This window comes from Oncorhynchus tshawytscha, linkage group LG13, assembly GCF_018296145.1.
Source record: "Oncorhynchus tshawytscha isolate Ot180627B linkage group LG13, Otsh_v2.0, whole genome shotgun sequence".
In the NCBI taxonomy this organism is placed as follows: domain Eukaryota; kingdom Metazoa; phylum Chordata; class Actinopteri; order Salmoniformes; family Salmonidae; genus Oncorhynchus; species Oncorhynchus tshawytscha.
This window is the reverse complement of record NC_056441.1, coordinates 65,179,103-65,194,301: the sequence shown is the minus strand read 5'-3', so window position 1 is coordinate 65,194,301 and position 15,199 is coordinate 65,179,103. Positions and strand designations below refer to the sequence as shown.

The 15,199-nt window shown below is 38.1% G+C and overlaps 1 protein-coding gene across 1 annotated transcript; it reads left to right on the top strand.

The window, feature by feature from the left end:
* Nucleotides 1-3,954: 3,954 nt before the first annotated feature.
* Nucleotides 3,955-13,651, top strand: LOC112265504 (carbonic anhydrase 4). The gene is made up of 8 exons (XM_024442862.2): nt 3,955-4,106; nt 4,738-4,782; nt 6,748-6,912; nt 7,178-7,323; nt 7,487-7,579; nt 7,675-7,741; nt 12,549-12,712; nt 12,979-13,651. Exons 1-8 carry the CDS (start codon nt 4,052-4,054, stop codon nt 13,156-13,158), a joined length of 915 nt encoding a protein of 304 aa, XP_024298630.1. The 5' UTR covers nt 3,955-4,051; the 3' UTR covers nt 13,159-13,651.
* The last annotated feature ends 1,548 nt before the right edge of the window (nt 13,652-15,199 follow it).

Sequence of the window (15,199 nt, the reverse complement as noted above, 5' to 3'; positions counted from 1 at the left end):
CCAGGGCTGGTTTCAGACATAACCCACCTAGAAAAATGTTGTTGAAAAGACGACTATGCCTGACGTCTAATCTACGTTCGGTTTTGGTTGAAAGTGTTGTTGAAAATACTTGTTTTTTATGTCATTTAAAAGACGACAATACAAAGATGTCAGTCTAAGTTCGGTTTTGGTTAAAAGTGAAAGTTGAAGAGACGTCTTATCAGGTCGTTGCTTCAACGATTTAAACGTAATTCAAATTACTTGCATACACACAGACACAGTATAAAAAATGTGTCTATGAACAATTTTATTAACAATCATACATTCCTCCAGTATCTACATACAGTATTCATTTACAACATTCAAGCGCTAATTGTCTTTATTCCATTCCTGAAGAAGCATGACTGAAATCATCTACTCATATTTCAAACATCCAGCTTGACAAAAGCACAAAAAAAATATTGTTCCATGCCTCACCATTAAGTAAATTATTGCCAATACATATTAACAAGGGGGTTTCCATTCGGTTTTGATATTTCATATTTACATTTCATGTAACATTTAGTAATCATCATTATTTATGTAACCAACTTAGAATGTATTTGTACATGTATATTGTCTACAGACAGGTTAAATAAAGATTTTAAGCCTTGAGACTATGTAGACATGGATTGTGTGTGCACGACATACTGTAAGTGGTTGCTTAGGGCCCCCTGGCTGTCTATCTGCCCAATTGCAAAATAGTATAATTGCAACGTTCTCTCCGCCCCATGGAAAAATGTGTAGAATTGCAGAAAACATACTTTTAAACTGCAACATTTTCTCTGTGTCACGACTTCCGCCGAAGTTGGCTCCCCTGCCTGTTCGGGCGGTGCTCGGCGGTCGTCGTCACCGTCCTACTAGCCACTACCGATCCCTTTTTCGTTTGTCTGTTGGTTTTGTCTTATTAGTTTCACCTGTGTGTATTTTAGTTTAATTAGCGTCCTTATATATAGTAGGTTGTCCTGCCCTTGTTTTGTGCGGGATTGTTTTTGTTACTCTGTTGTATGGTGGTTTTCGTGTGGTTATTCTCCAGACTATTTTGGTCCTGTGTTTGGGCTGGTCAATTGTATGCTCCCTGTGTGTTGGTGTGACCGTTTTTGTGCGCCGGAGAATAAATTGACAATCACCTGAACCCTGCTCTCTGCGCCTGATTCCACCCACCACTCCTAGTAAATCGTGACAAATGTTTTGCCGCGAGGTGAGTGCCCCAACCAAATCTTGCTTAGGGCCCCCAAAAGGCTATAGCCGGCTCTGTTGACATCTATCGGGTGACTCTATGTCTGCCTCAAAGACCAGTAACCATCTAGCACATAACATTCTGAGAACCATATGTTTCTTAGAGCTTGTGAGTGTGTGGTTGTCCTATGGCTATTTTGCATACAACCTTACCAACACATTCTGGGAATGGTGCAGGATAGTTGCTTGGCTTTGAAACATTCTCAGTATGTTTAACCTTTTACTGCAGTGTGCTAAATCAGAGTCACACAGAGTGTTTCTTGGTAGTCTTAAACAAATATTCTTTGAAACAAAAGTATACCCCTCACACACATGGTTATGGGCTTAAAAACAAGAAGACACCGGTACCATGTCAGATATAGAGTTGAAATGTATTCAATTTTGAGTTTGCATCCCAATATTACACTTTATATACTGTACATCACAGAAGATGGAAATATAACAAAACAATTTCAGATAGAAACACCAGATTTTCTCTGGGGAAAAATTAAATACTGTTAATCAATTATGAAATCATGAAAAACCATGACAAATTCCACCCACGAGGCCACTAGAGGGTGCTTTGGTAATTGGAGAGTAAGAGTAAGGAACTTGACAAAAAAAGTACTTTCTTAGTATTTCATTACTTAAGAATGTTTCCTAAAAGCTCAAACATGGTTATATTTCAGTTGAATTTTGTTCTAGGAACTTTCTCAATTGTTTGACACTGGGAATATTCTCAAATAGTTCAGGGAATATTAAGAGTGTCAAGGTTGTGCGCTACTGGTGTAGAAGTCAGGTGCAGGAGAGCAGAGAGTTGTGATCAGGAGCACACTTTATTTGGCAGAAGCAACAAAAGACGGACACAACTGCGTCAAACAAACCTCCAGCCAAAGGCAAAAGTTAAAAGCGCAACAAAGTCACAAGGATGAAAAATGATTAACAATTGAACACACCACGGGTTGAACATGGTACCCGGAGAAAAAGAGCCTGGCGTGTCACACAAAACACGTAACAAAAACAATTCCACACAAAGACATGGGGGAACAGAGGGGATATATATATATATATAGTGTGATTAGGGAATGTAAACCAGGTGTGCGAGGAAACAAGACAAAACACATGGAACAATGAAAAGTGGAGCGTCGATGGCTAGAAGGCGGTGACATCAACCTCCGAACGCCACCCGAACAAGGAGAGTGTCACGTTCTGACCTTAGTTCTTTTATTATGTCTTTGTTTCAGTATGGTCAGGGAGTGAGTTGGGTGGGTTGTCTATGTTCGTTTTTCTATAATTTGGGATTTCTGTGTTCGGCCTAGTATGGTTCTCAATCAGAGGCAGCTGTCAATCATTGTCCCTGATTGAGAATCATACCTAGGTAGCCTGGTTTCACTCAAAGTAGCCTGTGTGGCACAGACACTAACATGGTGTTTATTTTCCGTGTTAGTGTCTGTGCCACACGGGACTGTTTTGGTTTGATTTACGTCACGTTTATTGTTTTGTTCAGTGTTCGTTATTCATTAAAAAATCATGAACACTTACCACGCTGCGTTTTGGTCCTCCGATCCTTCATACTACTCCTCTTCGTCAGAGAGGAGCCGACTAAGTCGTGACAAAGAGCAATGTTTGTCTTTGGGAATTTTGCTACTTCCGCATAACATTTCCAGGTTTCTTCATAGTTCTATTTAAAGTCATGTTCTGAAATTGTTCCTAGGACGTTAAGAAAACCACAAGAAATTACATTAGTAATGTTCAGAGAACAGTCTAAGAATGTTATTTAAAAACATATACATTCCGTTCTCAGCATCAACAAAACTCTCTATCCTCTATCTTGTTAAGCGTGTTCAGGTTTGTTGGCCATGCCCACTAATTGGCTACACCTGATCTTAACGAGTGCTGGTTTCCTTTGAAACGGGGTCTGTTTGAATAGACTAAAATAAAAAGATTTGTATGCGGGAAAAAAACATGGTATGCCAGCTCCATCCTGATGGTGAAGTGGACTAATTACATGGATAGAGAACAGAAGACTATAGGTTTGAATCTCACTGATGCCGTGTCACAAAAAAATAAATGTGTTTGCATTATTAATGCCGAAGGAAATACATTTCCATGTGTCTTATCTGTGCTTAAAGTTTTTCTTTAAAGTTAACAAAAAATAATCTAGCAATGTTTAAAGTCTTACTGAAACATTCAGTGAAAGTTAAGGAAGTTCTTGAAAACCCCCTAAATAACCTATAATATCCATTTTCAGAGCCTTAATAAAACCACCCAGAGTAAAACATTCTCAGAACCTCCCTGCAACCAAAAGTAAACGTTCCCAGAACAGGCAGTGTTCACTTCTATTCTATCAGTCAGGTAACTTATGGCTTTGTTCCCAGAACCAACAGGAAACCAAAAATGTACGTGTTCCCACAACTTCCAAGGAAACAAACGTAGTACTGTTTATTTATTGTGTGAGAGTACACCACATCTCAAATCATAAAATTATATGCCAACTATCTAATCAGAGTAATTCTGAGGAAATAGCCTACAAGGAGTATCTGACTAATGTATTCAATAGTTTTGACTCATATCTGTCTATAAATCACTCTTGACTGGAGTATATGACATTTATTAACGAATTCCCGACAATGTATAGATAACAAATGATAAGGGAACAGCCCTATGTAAATACATTTTATCAACAGGTATGGATACAACCTAGTGGGAGGAGTTGCCTTTTCTATTGGAACTTTTATGAACTAGGTGCTCTGCTTATTGACATTATTTGGAACATAACTTAATCCGTTTGACCCAACCAAAAACACGAATCACAATGAATTTACTTATTTCATTTTTCTTTGTCACCATTGTGAAGATTCAAGGGGCAGGTGAGTGTGTTCATTTATTTATTAAACCCTGGTAACTAACATGGGTTAAAACTTGATCTATGTGTTCTTGCATGGGGTATACAATGTTTAGGAAGCTACTCTGAAAATGTAGTTAGCTAAGTTATAAAGCTAAATATATTACAAACTACAGTAAACGCTTGGCACTTTGGAATTCCACAACAAATATCATAGAAATTCATTAATAAATAGTAATTTTGGCTGAAATGTAATAAAACAAAGAACTGATGTAACTCACAGTAGCAGATCAATCAGAAGGCAAAATGTTCAGTGTGTATGAAATATAAATGTTCAATTATAGAGACTTGATCAGCCCAACTGCCTGCTTATTGTAAGGAAATATCCCATGTTTTTGTCAAAGCTTACCCCACTATGTGGTGATGAAACTACTGAATTAGATACATGATTTTGAAATTCAACTACCACTGTCTCAGAGAATGAAATGTTCTGAATATACATTTCTATCACATGTGGCAAGTTAACCTTTCTAATGCTATCTGCCAAAAGCCAATAACATTGGGTGTTCCTTTATAACTGTCTGTATCTGATTGACAAAGGTTAACCTTCACAGTGAACTTTGCCACACATCTTTGTCCTTAAATCCCTTCTCTAGATTGGTGCTACCAGTCCCAGGTTACATGCGGTGGCAACTGCACAGGTAAAACATATACAGTACATATGTGACAGTATAGATTGCCTCTGTGTTGTATTTTAATTAGCGAACAGGTGTCCAGAGGATCAGGGATGGTCTAATGATGCTTTGTTTTCTGATAAAGAAACAAACATCCATCAATTAAATGTTGTGCTGCCCTTATGCACCAACTCGTCTGTAAAGTATAAATTAACAACAGGGGACATGAATAGCCATGCTAGCCCAATGACGACATGTTCAGAGAACTATAATAACGCAAATCAAATAAATTCAAATCAAATGTTATTGGTCACATACACATGGTTATCAGATGTTAATGCGAGTGTAGCGAAATGCTTGTGCTTCTAGTTCCAACAGTGCAGTAATATATAACAAGTAATAAAAAAATAATACACACATCTAAAGGGATGGAATAAGAATATGCACATATAAATATATGGATGAGCGATGACCAAGCGGCATAGGCAAGATGCAATAGATGGTATAAAATACAGTGTATACATATGAGATGAGTATGTAAGATATGTAAATATTATTAAAGTGTCATTATTGAAATTACCAGTGATCCATTTATTAAAGTGGCCAATGATTTTGAGTCTGTATGTAGGCAGCAGCCTCTCTGTGTTAGTGATGGTTAAACAGTCTGATGGCCTTGAGATAAAAGCTGTTTTTCAGTCTCTCGGTCCCAGCTTTGATGCACCTGTACTGACCTCACCTTGTGCATGGTAGCGGGATGAACAGGCAGTGGCTCGGGTGGTTGTTGTCCTTGATGATTTTTTTGACCTTCCTTCGACATTGGGTGCTATAGATTTCCTGGAGGGCAGGTAGTTTGCCCCCAGTGATGCGTTGTGCAGACCGCACCACCCTCTGGAGAGCGTTACCATTGTGGGCAGTGCAGTTGCCATACCAGGCGGTGATACAGCCAGACAGGATGCTCTCATTTGTGCATCCGTAAAAGTTTGAGGGTTTTAGGTGACATGGAAGTTAGAGTAGCAGTGATCCAGTGAATTGCCCGCACGAGTGCTACAATCAATACGCTGGTAGAATTTAGGTAGACTTGTTCTCAAATTTGCTTTGTTAAAATCCCCACATACAATAAATGCAGCCTCAGGATATATGGTTTCCAGTTTGCATAGAGTCCAGTGAAGTTCCTTGAGGGCTGTCGTGGTATCGGCTTGAGGGGGATATACACGGCTGTGACAATCATCAACGAGAATTCTCTTGGGAGATAATATTGTCGCCACTTGATTGTAAGGAATTCTAGGTCAGGTGAACAAATGGACTTGAGTTCCTGTATGTTGTTACGATTACACATGAGTCGTTAATCATGAAGCATACACCCCCGCTAACTAGCTAGCATGTACAGCATTCACAAATCAACAGATATAAATCACTATATACTGGTAGAAGACCATAATATTACAATGTCAGTGACTATATACACTCATTATCTGTGTTTTAACATAATGGATTGACAAGGATTTTCATGGGACAATTTTACTTGAACCTCTTCCACATACAGTAGAAATGGAAGAGGTAAGGGAGGGCAGGGAATGTTTATGAGGGAGAATACAGAAGAAGAAGGAAGTGTGAGACATTAAAAAGGGAACTTACAACAACAAAACAACACTAATATCAGGCATGGGAACTACTACAATTTTGTGTAATTATAAAACATGAAATTCATCACTTGTTGCACATATATTTGCTAAAATACCCATGGGAATCAAAGTTCTTTAAACATTTTTATTTAACTAGGCAAGTCAGTTAAGAACAAATTCTCATTTTCAATGACAGCCTAGGAACAGTGGGTTAACTGCCTTGTTCAGGGGCAAAACAGATTTTTACCTTGTCAGCGTGGGGATTTGATTTTGCAACCTTCCAGTTACTAGTCCAACACTCTAACCACTAGGCTATCTGCCACCCCAAATCAAACATAACTACTGTTCTGCCTCAATATTCGCTGAGAAGGACCTGATGGTTGGGCAACGGTTGCTGGGACATGTGACGGAAGAGCCCAGTCTCCAATTAACATTGTGACGAGAAGAACCCTACCAGACGGACGCCTTACACCATTCACATTCACTGGGTACCAAGAGGCCTTCCACGGATTCATCACAAACAATGGTCACACTGGTAAGTTGCTATATAGATGCTGCATTACATTTACAGTACAATGTCCCCTACTAATGATACAGTATATCAGCATGGTGTATTGTAGTTGTATTGAACATGAAAAGCAAGGCCTATTCACCCTTTTAATGCTTTGATATTTCACAGATTTGATATAAACTCAAAGCTCCATAACATAGACTGAACAATACAATAGTACAGGACATGCAAGGTCCATGGACTCCACATATCTGCTCTTACATGGACTAAAGCTTTCATATCTCTGCAGTTCAAGTGGACCTGCCTGCCACAGCGAAGGTTCAGGGTGGAGATTTGGCGGTGCCATACAAGGCCGTACAGCTCCACCTGCACTGGGGCAAGGATGGAGGCCCTGGATCAGAGCACACTATTGATGGAGAAAGATATCCCATGGAGGTTTGATGACCAAAAGAAAGGAAACATTCACAATACATTTTCATGCTCTGGATTTGTGTTTATTGTTTTTACTGACATTTGGGTACAGCATGTGTACAGTAATTACACAGCTATCACATTTACATACACTAGGAGTGTTCACATTTTATTTATTTGTCCTCAGCTGCATATTGTTAATATAAAAGAGGAATACAACTCTTTGGCTGAAGCTCTGAAAGACACTGCAGGGGTTGGAGTTCTTGGATTCTTTTATGAGGTATTAACTATGAGATTATCCATGAGATGTACAACTAATATTTTTATTTGGGTTGTTAGGACATTTGATTGATGATACTTATCTTATATTTTCAGGAATCAAGAAGCTCCAACAAAAAATATGACGCAATTGTAAATGCTCTGAACACTATCAAACATCCCAGTAAGTCATATAATCCCATAAACAACAGCCATTGTTATGTATTTTATGGGATGGAACCAGGTAGATAATACTCCAGGATCAGGATCATACAGGGATAGGCCTATGGGAAAGTGCCCATAGTTTCCAGTCACATTGGCATAAGTGCCAAGAGTCTAAAGTACAACTTGCATTTTTCAAAGATTTCAAAAGTTTAATTGCCTCATGTACAAGATACAGCAGGTGTAAAATAGTACAGTTAAATATGTAACTTCTTTAGGATTGGTCGGTCCCCTGCGGGACGGTTGAGCTAACATAGGCTAATGCGATTAGCATGAGGTTGTAAGTAACAAGAAAATGTCCTAGGACATAGCCATATCTGATATTGACAGGAAGCTTAAATTCTTGTTAATCTAACTGCACTGTCCAATTTACAGTTGCTATTACAGTGAAATAATTCCATGCTATTGTTTGAGGAGAGTGCAGTTTTGAACATGAACATTTATTAATAAACAAATTAGGCACATTTGGGCATTCTTGATACAAAAGTTGGAACAGAAATACAATGGTTCATTGGATCAGTCTGAAACGTTGCACATACATTGATGCCGTTTAGTGGCCAAAATCTAAATTGCACCTGGACTGGAATAATACATTATGGCTTTTCTAATTTCAAAAATGATTGTACCAAAAAATACAAAAGAACAGTTGGTTTTTTCTTTGTATTATCTTTTACCAGATCTATTGTGTTATATTCTCCTACATTCCTTTCACATTTCCACAAACTTCAAAGTGTTTACTTTCAAGTGGTACCAATAATATGCATATCCTTGCTTCAGGGCCTGAGCTACAGACAGTTCGTTTTGGGTATGTCATTTTAGGCAAAAATTGAAAAGGGGCCAATCCTTAAGAGTTAACTTGCAAGCTCTTTCCCAACAATGCAATAACGGTAATATACAGTTCCTTCAGAAAGTGACTCGGGTCGGGTGTGGCTGGGCTGGGCTGTGGAGGACGCACTGCTCTCAACCTTCACCTCTCCCGAGTCCGTACAGGAGTTTCAGCGATGAGACAAGACTAACAATCAATTGGTTACCACGAAAATGGGCAAAAATGTTGTTGTCAAAGTGAAATTGTGTTTTTAGAAATGTGTACAAATTCATTAAAAATGAAAAGATTAAATATCTTGAGTCAACAACTATTCAACCCCTTTGTTAAGGCAAGCCTAAATAAATTCAGGAGTAAAAATTATCTTAACAAGTCACATAATAAGTTGCATGGACTCACTCTGTGTGCAATAATAGTGTTTACATTTTTTTATGACTACATCATCTCTGTAGTAATTTTCTTATGACTACATCAAATCAAATTTGATTTGTCACATACACATGGTTAGCAGATGTTAATGCAAGTGTAGTGAAATGCTTGTGCTTCTAGTTCCGAACATGCAGTAATATCTAACAAGTAATCTAACCTAACAATTTCACAACAACTACCTTATACACACAAGTGTAAAGGAATGAATAAGAATATGTACATAAAAATATATGAATGAGTGATGGCCAAACGGCATAGGGAAGATGCAGTAGATGGTATAGAGTACAGTATATACATATGAGATGAGTAATGTAGGGTATGTCAACATTATATAAAGTGACATTGTTTAAAGTGGCTGGTGATACCTCATACATACAGATAATTGTAAGGTCTCTCAGTCCAGCAGTGAATTACAAACACAGATTCAACTCTATTGGTAGATGGGTAAAAAAAGCATACATTGACTATCCCTTTGAGCATGGTGAAGTTTTTAATTACACTTTGAATGGGGTATCCATACACCCAGTCACTACAAAGATACACCCATCCTTCCTAACTCATTTGCCGGAGAGGAAGGAAATCTCTCAGGTGACTTTAAAAATGTTACAGCATTTAATGTATCAACACAATTATAGATAGTCCACAATACTAACCTAATTGACAGAGTGAATTGAAAGAAGCCTGTACAGAATAAAAAATATTCCAAAACATGCATCCAGTTTGCAACAGAGGCACTACAGTAATACTGGAAACATTTTGGCAAAGCAATTTGCTTTTTGCCCTGAATACAAAGTGTTATGTTTGGGGAAAATCCAACACAACACATTACTGTGTACCCCTCTTCATATTTTCAAGCATAGTGATGGCTGCATCATGTTATGCGTATGCTTTAAATCGTTAAGGACTAGGGAGTTTTTCAGGATAAGAAAGAAATGGAATGGAACTAAGCACAGGCAAAATCCTTGAGGAAAATCTGGTTCAGTCTGTTTTCCACCAGATTAATTCATCTTTCAGCATGACAATAACCTTAAACACAATGCCAAATCTACACTGGAGTTTCTTACCAAGAAGACAGTGAATGTTCCTGAGTGGCCGAGTTACAGTTTTGACTTAAATCTACTTGAAAATCTATGGCAAGACCTGAAAATGTTGCAAAATCCATTTGTGGAAAGCTCTTAGAGGCTTACCCAGAAAGACACAGATGTAATCGCTGCCAAAGGTACTTCTACTAAGTATTGGCTCAGGGGTGTGAATACTTATCTAAATAAGATATTTATGTATTTAATTTTCAATAAATGTACAAACATTTCAAAAAACATGTTTTCACTGTCATTATAGGGTAATGGGTGTCGATGCGTAAAAAAAAAATAGATAATTGTATCCGTAACACATGAAAATGTGGAATAAGTCAAGAGGTATGAATAGTTTCTGAATGCACTATAGATGAGAAGAAACACACGTGAAATACGAGAAAAAAAAAATTGAAACATGAGAATGCAGTTATATACAGGTCAGTGCCAGTACCATTAATACAATGTGCAGGGGTACTGGAGTGATTGGGATAGGTATGAACATGAAAATGGGGTAAAAGTGACTAGTAGCAGGATAAATTGCAATCTTAATAATAATCATAATAATCAATAAAGCAGCAGTGAACGGTAATAGTAATCACTATGGCAGCTTTGTGGTGTGTGCATTGTGATGTGTGTGTGAGTGTACAGAAAGGATTTTAATTTGAGCCAGCCTACTACAGTAGGAAAATAATCCTGCAGCAACAGGAAATGTGAATTATATGGATTATAATTCATAGACAATTTTGTAGGGGTTGATACATTTTTTGTAAGGGGAAATCAAGTCTGAAATGTCAAAGTGGAAATGTGAGAGTTTCCTTTTGCGAATGTGGAGACCAATTTCTAACATGTATGGACCACTGATGTATAAAATAACCAAGACCTTAATCACGCAGCTGACCAATTTCCGCAATATTTTAGTTCTGGGTTTAACAAGTTTAACCAAGAACAAGTGACTGGCTGCAATCACACTTTGGTTTTGGTATAAAAGTCAGTGCCTAGAAACTCATGTTAGCATTTTTATACTAAAAACATTATTTTACCTAGCATAACACTATTACAACAGGGTGACTGTTTTGGAATAAAAATGTAAGTATATTCTCTTAAACATCCACTGTATTGTGTGCTTATTGTTAAATCATTGATATGTGCTAGTGGTCATTTTGAGACCTTAAGGAGCATGTTCATCTCTTTGTGAGAAATGATACCGGTCACTCAAAACCAGGGGTTGCAACCGGTTCAGAGAACAGAAATAAAAACCGAAAAATAAAAAATGTTAAGAGAAACGGAAATAGAACCAGGAACGAAAGGGATCTCTAGTGTTACAGAACAGAACTGTTATTTTCAAATCTTGAGAACGAGTTAATAACATTCTTTTTAGTTCCAAAAATATTCCTAATGTCTAGTATGTAATTCTGTATAATTAGAATGTTAGTATAGCCTAAACATGTTCAAATTCACGTCATGATGCTCAGCGTTTCAAGCCAAGCAGCATGTCGCTCTCTCCCGACCCGTGAAATTTCAGTCGGATCTTGCGCCTGCACTTATCTGACCAATCAAACATGTAAACAACTCTTATCTCTTGGGCTCCCGAGTGGCGCAGTGGTCTAAGAAACTGCATCTCAGTGTAAGAGGTGTCACTACAGTCCCTGGTTTGAATCCAGGCTGAATCACATCTGGCCGTGATTGAGAGACCCATAGGTTGTCTGTGTTTGGCTGGTATAGGCCATCATTGTAAATAATAATTAGTTCTTAACTGATTTGCCTAGTTAAATAAAAATACCTGTTCCACAGCAAGCTGCTCAGGTGGCACTAATTGGAGGAGTAATTTAACGAGCTAAATGTAATTTCACAAATGATTTCACAGTTTAAGAAATGAACATAAAGGAACTATATCAACTGTTACTTTTTGGGGGTTCAAACCACTTTAGGACAGAACACTGGAACAAAACACATAGGGGTTCTGCTCGGAACAGAATCATTGAAAAAGTATTTCGGTTCCAGCCCCTGATCAAAACATTTATAAAGTATTTATTAAGTATAAATATCCCAGACTTTAGATGAGTCCACGCAAAAATACTTAACTAGTGACTAGTAAATGGTTTATAAGGACCTACTGCATATTAAACATCTTACAAATGATCTTATGAATCATTATTAAATAGGTTACTAACTTTTACAAATGTGGGTGTAAATGATGAATAAAATATTTAATAATCCATTATAAATGCTTTAATACGTGGAGTTATTATAAAGTGCTCCCCAAGTGCAAATGGTCAAATTAAGATCCTACATCTGTATGTGTATGGCGTCAGTAGTGAGTGTGTGAGCGTGGGTGCATGAGTGCGTGTACATGTGGGTATGTGTGAATGAGAAGAGTGTCAGTGTAGGTGTGTGTGCCTGAGTGGTAGAGTGGTTTCCATTGTATTTATTGTGTCCAACTTTAGGCTCAAACACTACCCTTAGTGAAGTGTCCCTGGACATGCTCATCCCCTCTCGGAGTAATATGATCAGCTACTTCCGCTACAATGGCTCTCTCACCACACCCGCCTGTGTAGAATCTGTCGTCTGGACAATGTTCGAAAATACCATTCCTCTCAGCAGGCAACAGGTGCTTTACGGATTCACCTTTGACATTATACTGTACCTCACCTATGTCACCTTAATACTTGACATTATACCTGTACAATCATACAATTACCTGCTGTCAGGAAATTAACTGTAAAACTGCAAATGGTTAACTCTGCCCCATAACAATTTGTGTAGAATTGCAAGAAATTTGCCGTTTCCCCCCAAAACAATCTCAGACCTTTTGGGGGCCATTCGAAACTGTGGTACGCCACTGGTCTAACATGTTTTCATCTTTGTGTCTTACAGCTTGCTGCATTTTCTCAGCTTCAGTTTGCTGATGGAAAGCCTATGGTGGGAACCTATCGCCCAGTCCAGCTATTGAATGGTCGCCAGGTGTATCGCTCTGGAAGTCAAGTTGTCTTAGTCAGCTCTCTGCTACTCATCACCTCTGTGATATCAGCCTTTGGACTCCCACTGCCCAACTAAATACCAGGATCTTTGGATTTGGGTATCAGTGAATTAGAGAGTGCCTGATATTGCCAAAATCTCAAATGCTTATATTTCGCTTTGCTATGCAGATGTTCTCTTTCAAGTTTACTTTACTTGCCAAATTATAGTTGATACAGTTTATTCAAGGGGGTTTTGTGTTTAAGGACACAGCATAAATAATGCACCAAGACATTTAATATTTTTATTGTTATGTATAAAATAATACTTGAGAGGGCCTTGATCCAAGCATTGTTTTGACCCTCTTATTACCTTCTTCATATCATTATTGTTAATATTTAGTTAACCTCGTAAACTTCCTATTGTTATTGAACGGTCAATGTCATTATGTGACCTGTGCTTTCCACAGAACCAGCAACACAACTGGTGAGAATCAGTATCAAAGCACTGGAACTCTGATCTATATTGTCCGGTTACAAACCACATCCATGTATTTTTTATATAAATAAAATCAAATTGTATTGGTCACATACATATGATTAGCAGATGTTATTGTGGGTGTAGCGAAATGCTTGTGCTGCTAGCTCTGACAGTGCAGTAATATCTAAAAAGTCGTATCTAACAAATTACACAACATATACCCAATACACACAAATCTAAGTAGGAATTAAGACTATATACTGTACATATAGACGAGGGATGTCAGAGCGGAATGGACTGTAGAATAGTATAGAGATGAGTAATGCAAAATACAGTATGTAAACATTATCAAGTGAAAGAGATACTGTAGAATAGTATAGAATACAGCATATCCATAAGAGAAGAATAATGGCAGATATGTAAATATTATTAAAGTGACTAGTGCTCCATTATTAAAGTGGCCAGTGATTTCTAGTCTATGCCTATAGGCAGCAGCCTCTAATGTGCTAGTGATGGCTGTTTAACAGTCAGATGGCCTTGGGGTGGCAGGGAGCCTAGTGGTTAGAGCATTGGACTAGCAACCGGAAGGTTGCAAGATTGAATCCCTGAGCTGACAAGCTAAAAATTTGCCGTTCTGCTCCTGAACAAGGCAATTAACCCACTGTTCCTAGGCCTTCATTGAAAATAAGAATTTGTTCTTAACTGACTTGCCTAGTTAAATGAAGGTAAAATAAAAATAGAAGCTGTTTTTCAGTCTCTCGGTCCCAGCTATAAGGTGTACCAATTCAGTTAAAGCTATAAAGCTAACAACATATAGTTTTTTCTTCACTTTATTCACACTAACTAAGAACAGTGGCGCAGCGGTCTAAGTCACTGCATCTCAGTGCAAGATGTGTCACTACAGTCCCTAGTTTGAATCCAGGCTGTATCACATCCGGCTCTGATTGGGAGTCCCATAGGGCGGCGCCCAATTGGCCCAGCGTTGTCCGAGTTTGGCCGTTGTAAATAAAGTATTTGTTTTTAACTGGCTTGTAAATAAGAATTTGTTTTTAACTGGCTTGCCTATTTAAAGAAAGGCAAATAAAAATAAAAAGAATAAGAAAAAAAGGCTATTTTGATTTATTCTTATGTAATTTCTTCAACAGTCCACCAAGTGGCAGTAATGGGTATCAGAGCACACCTACCATTCCTCTCTGCATCCTTTTTGACCACCACACTGCACAAAGCAATGCAAGATGTACAACTCCCACTTTCTTATTTCCACCCAAAAGCAGTTGTCGTCGCCCCCCCACACACTTCACGGATTATTGATACAATAGAAATGGCTGCAATGGCAGATTCAGCGGTTTCTATAAGGGGTCTGTTGTCGGGCGTTTCTCTTGTGGTCATATAACCATGTGTTTTAACTGAATATATAACTTCCACTCTGTAGACTTTAGACTTCCCATAGCCAGGTCAGGTTAGTCAGGACACCCCACACCTAACAATGTCACACTAGTCTAATCAGGGATAATTCAATCAATCCCTAGTCAACAACCTGTGGATAATAGCCACTGATTCCATTTAGGGCACTTCTTGTTTAGATACAGGTAGGCTACACTATCCATTTCACCTTAAGTAATCCCATGTTAAAAAGAAATAGCACTGCAGTGAGTTGAAC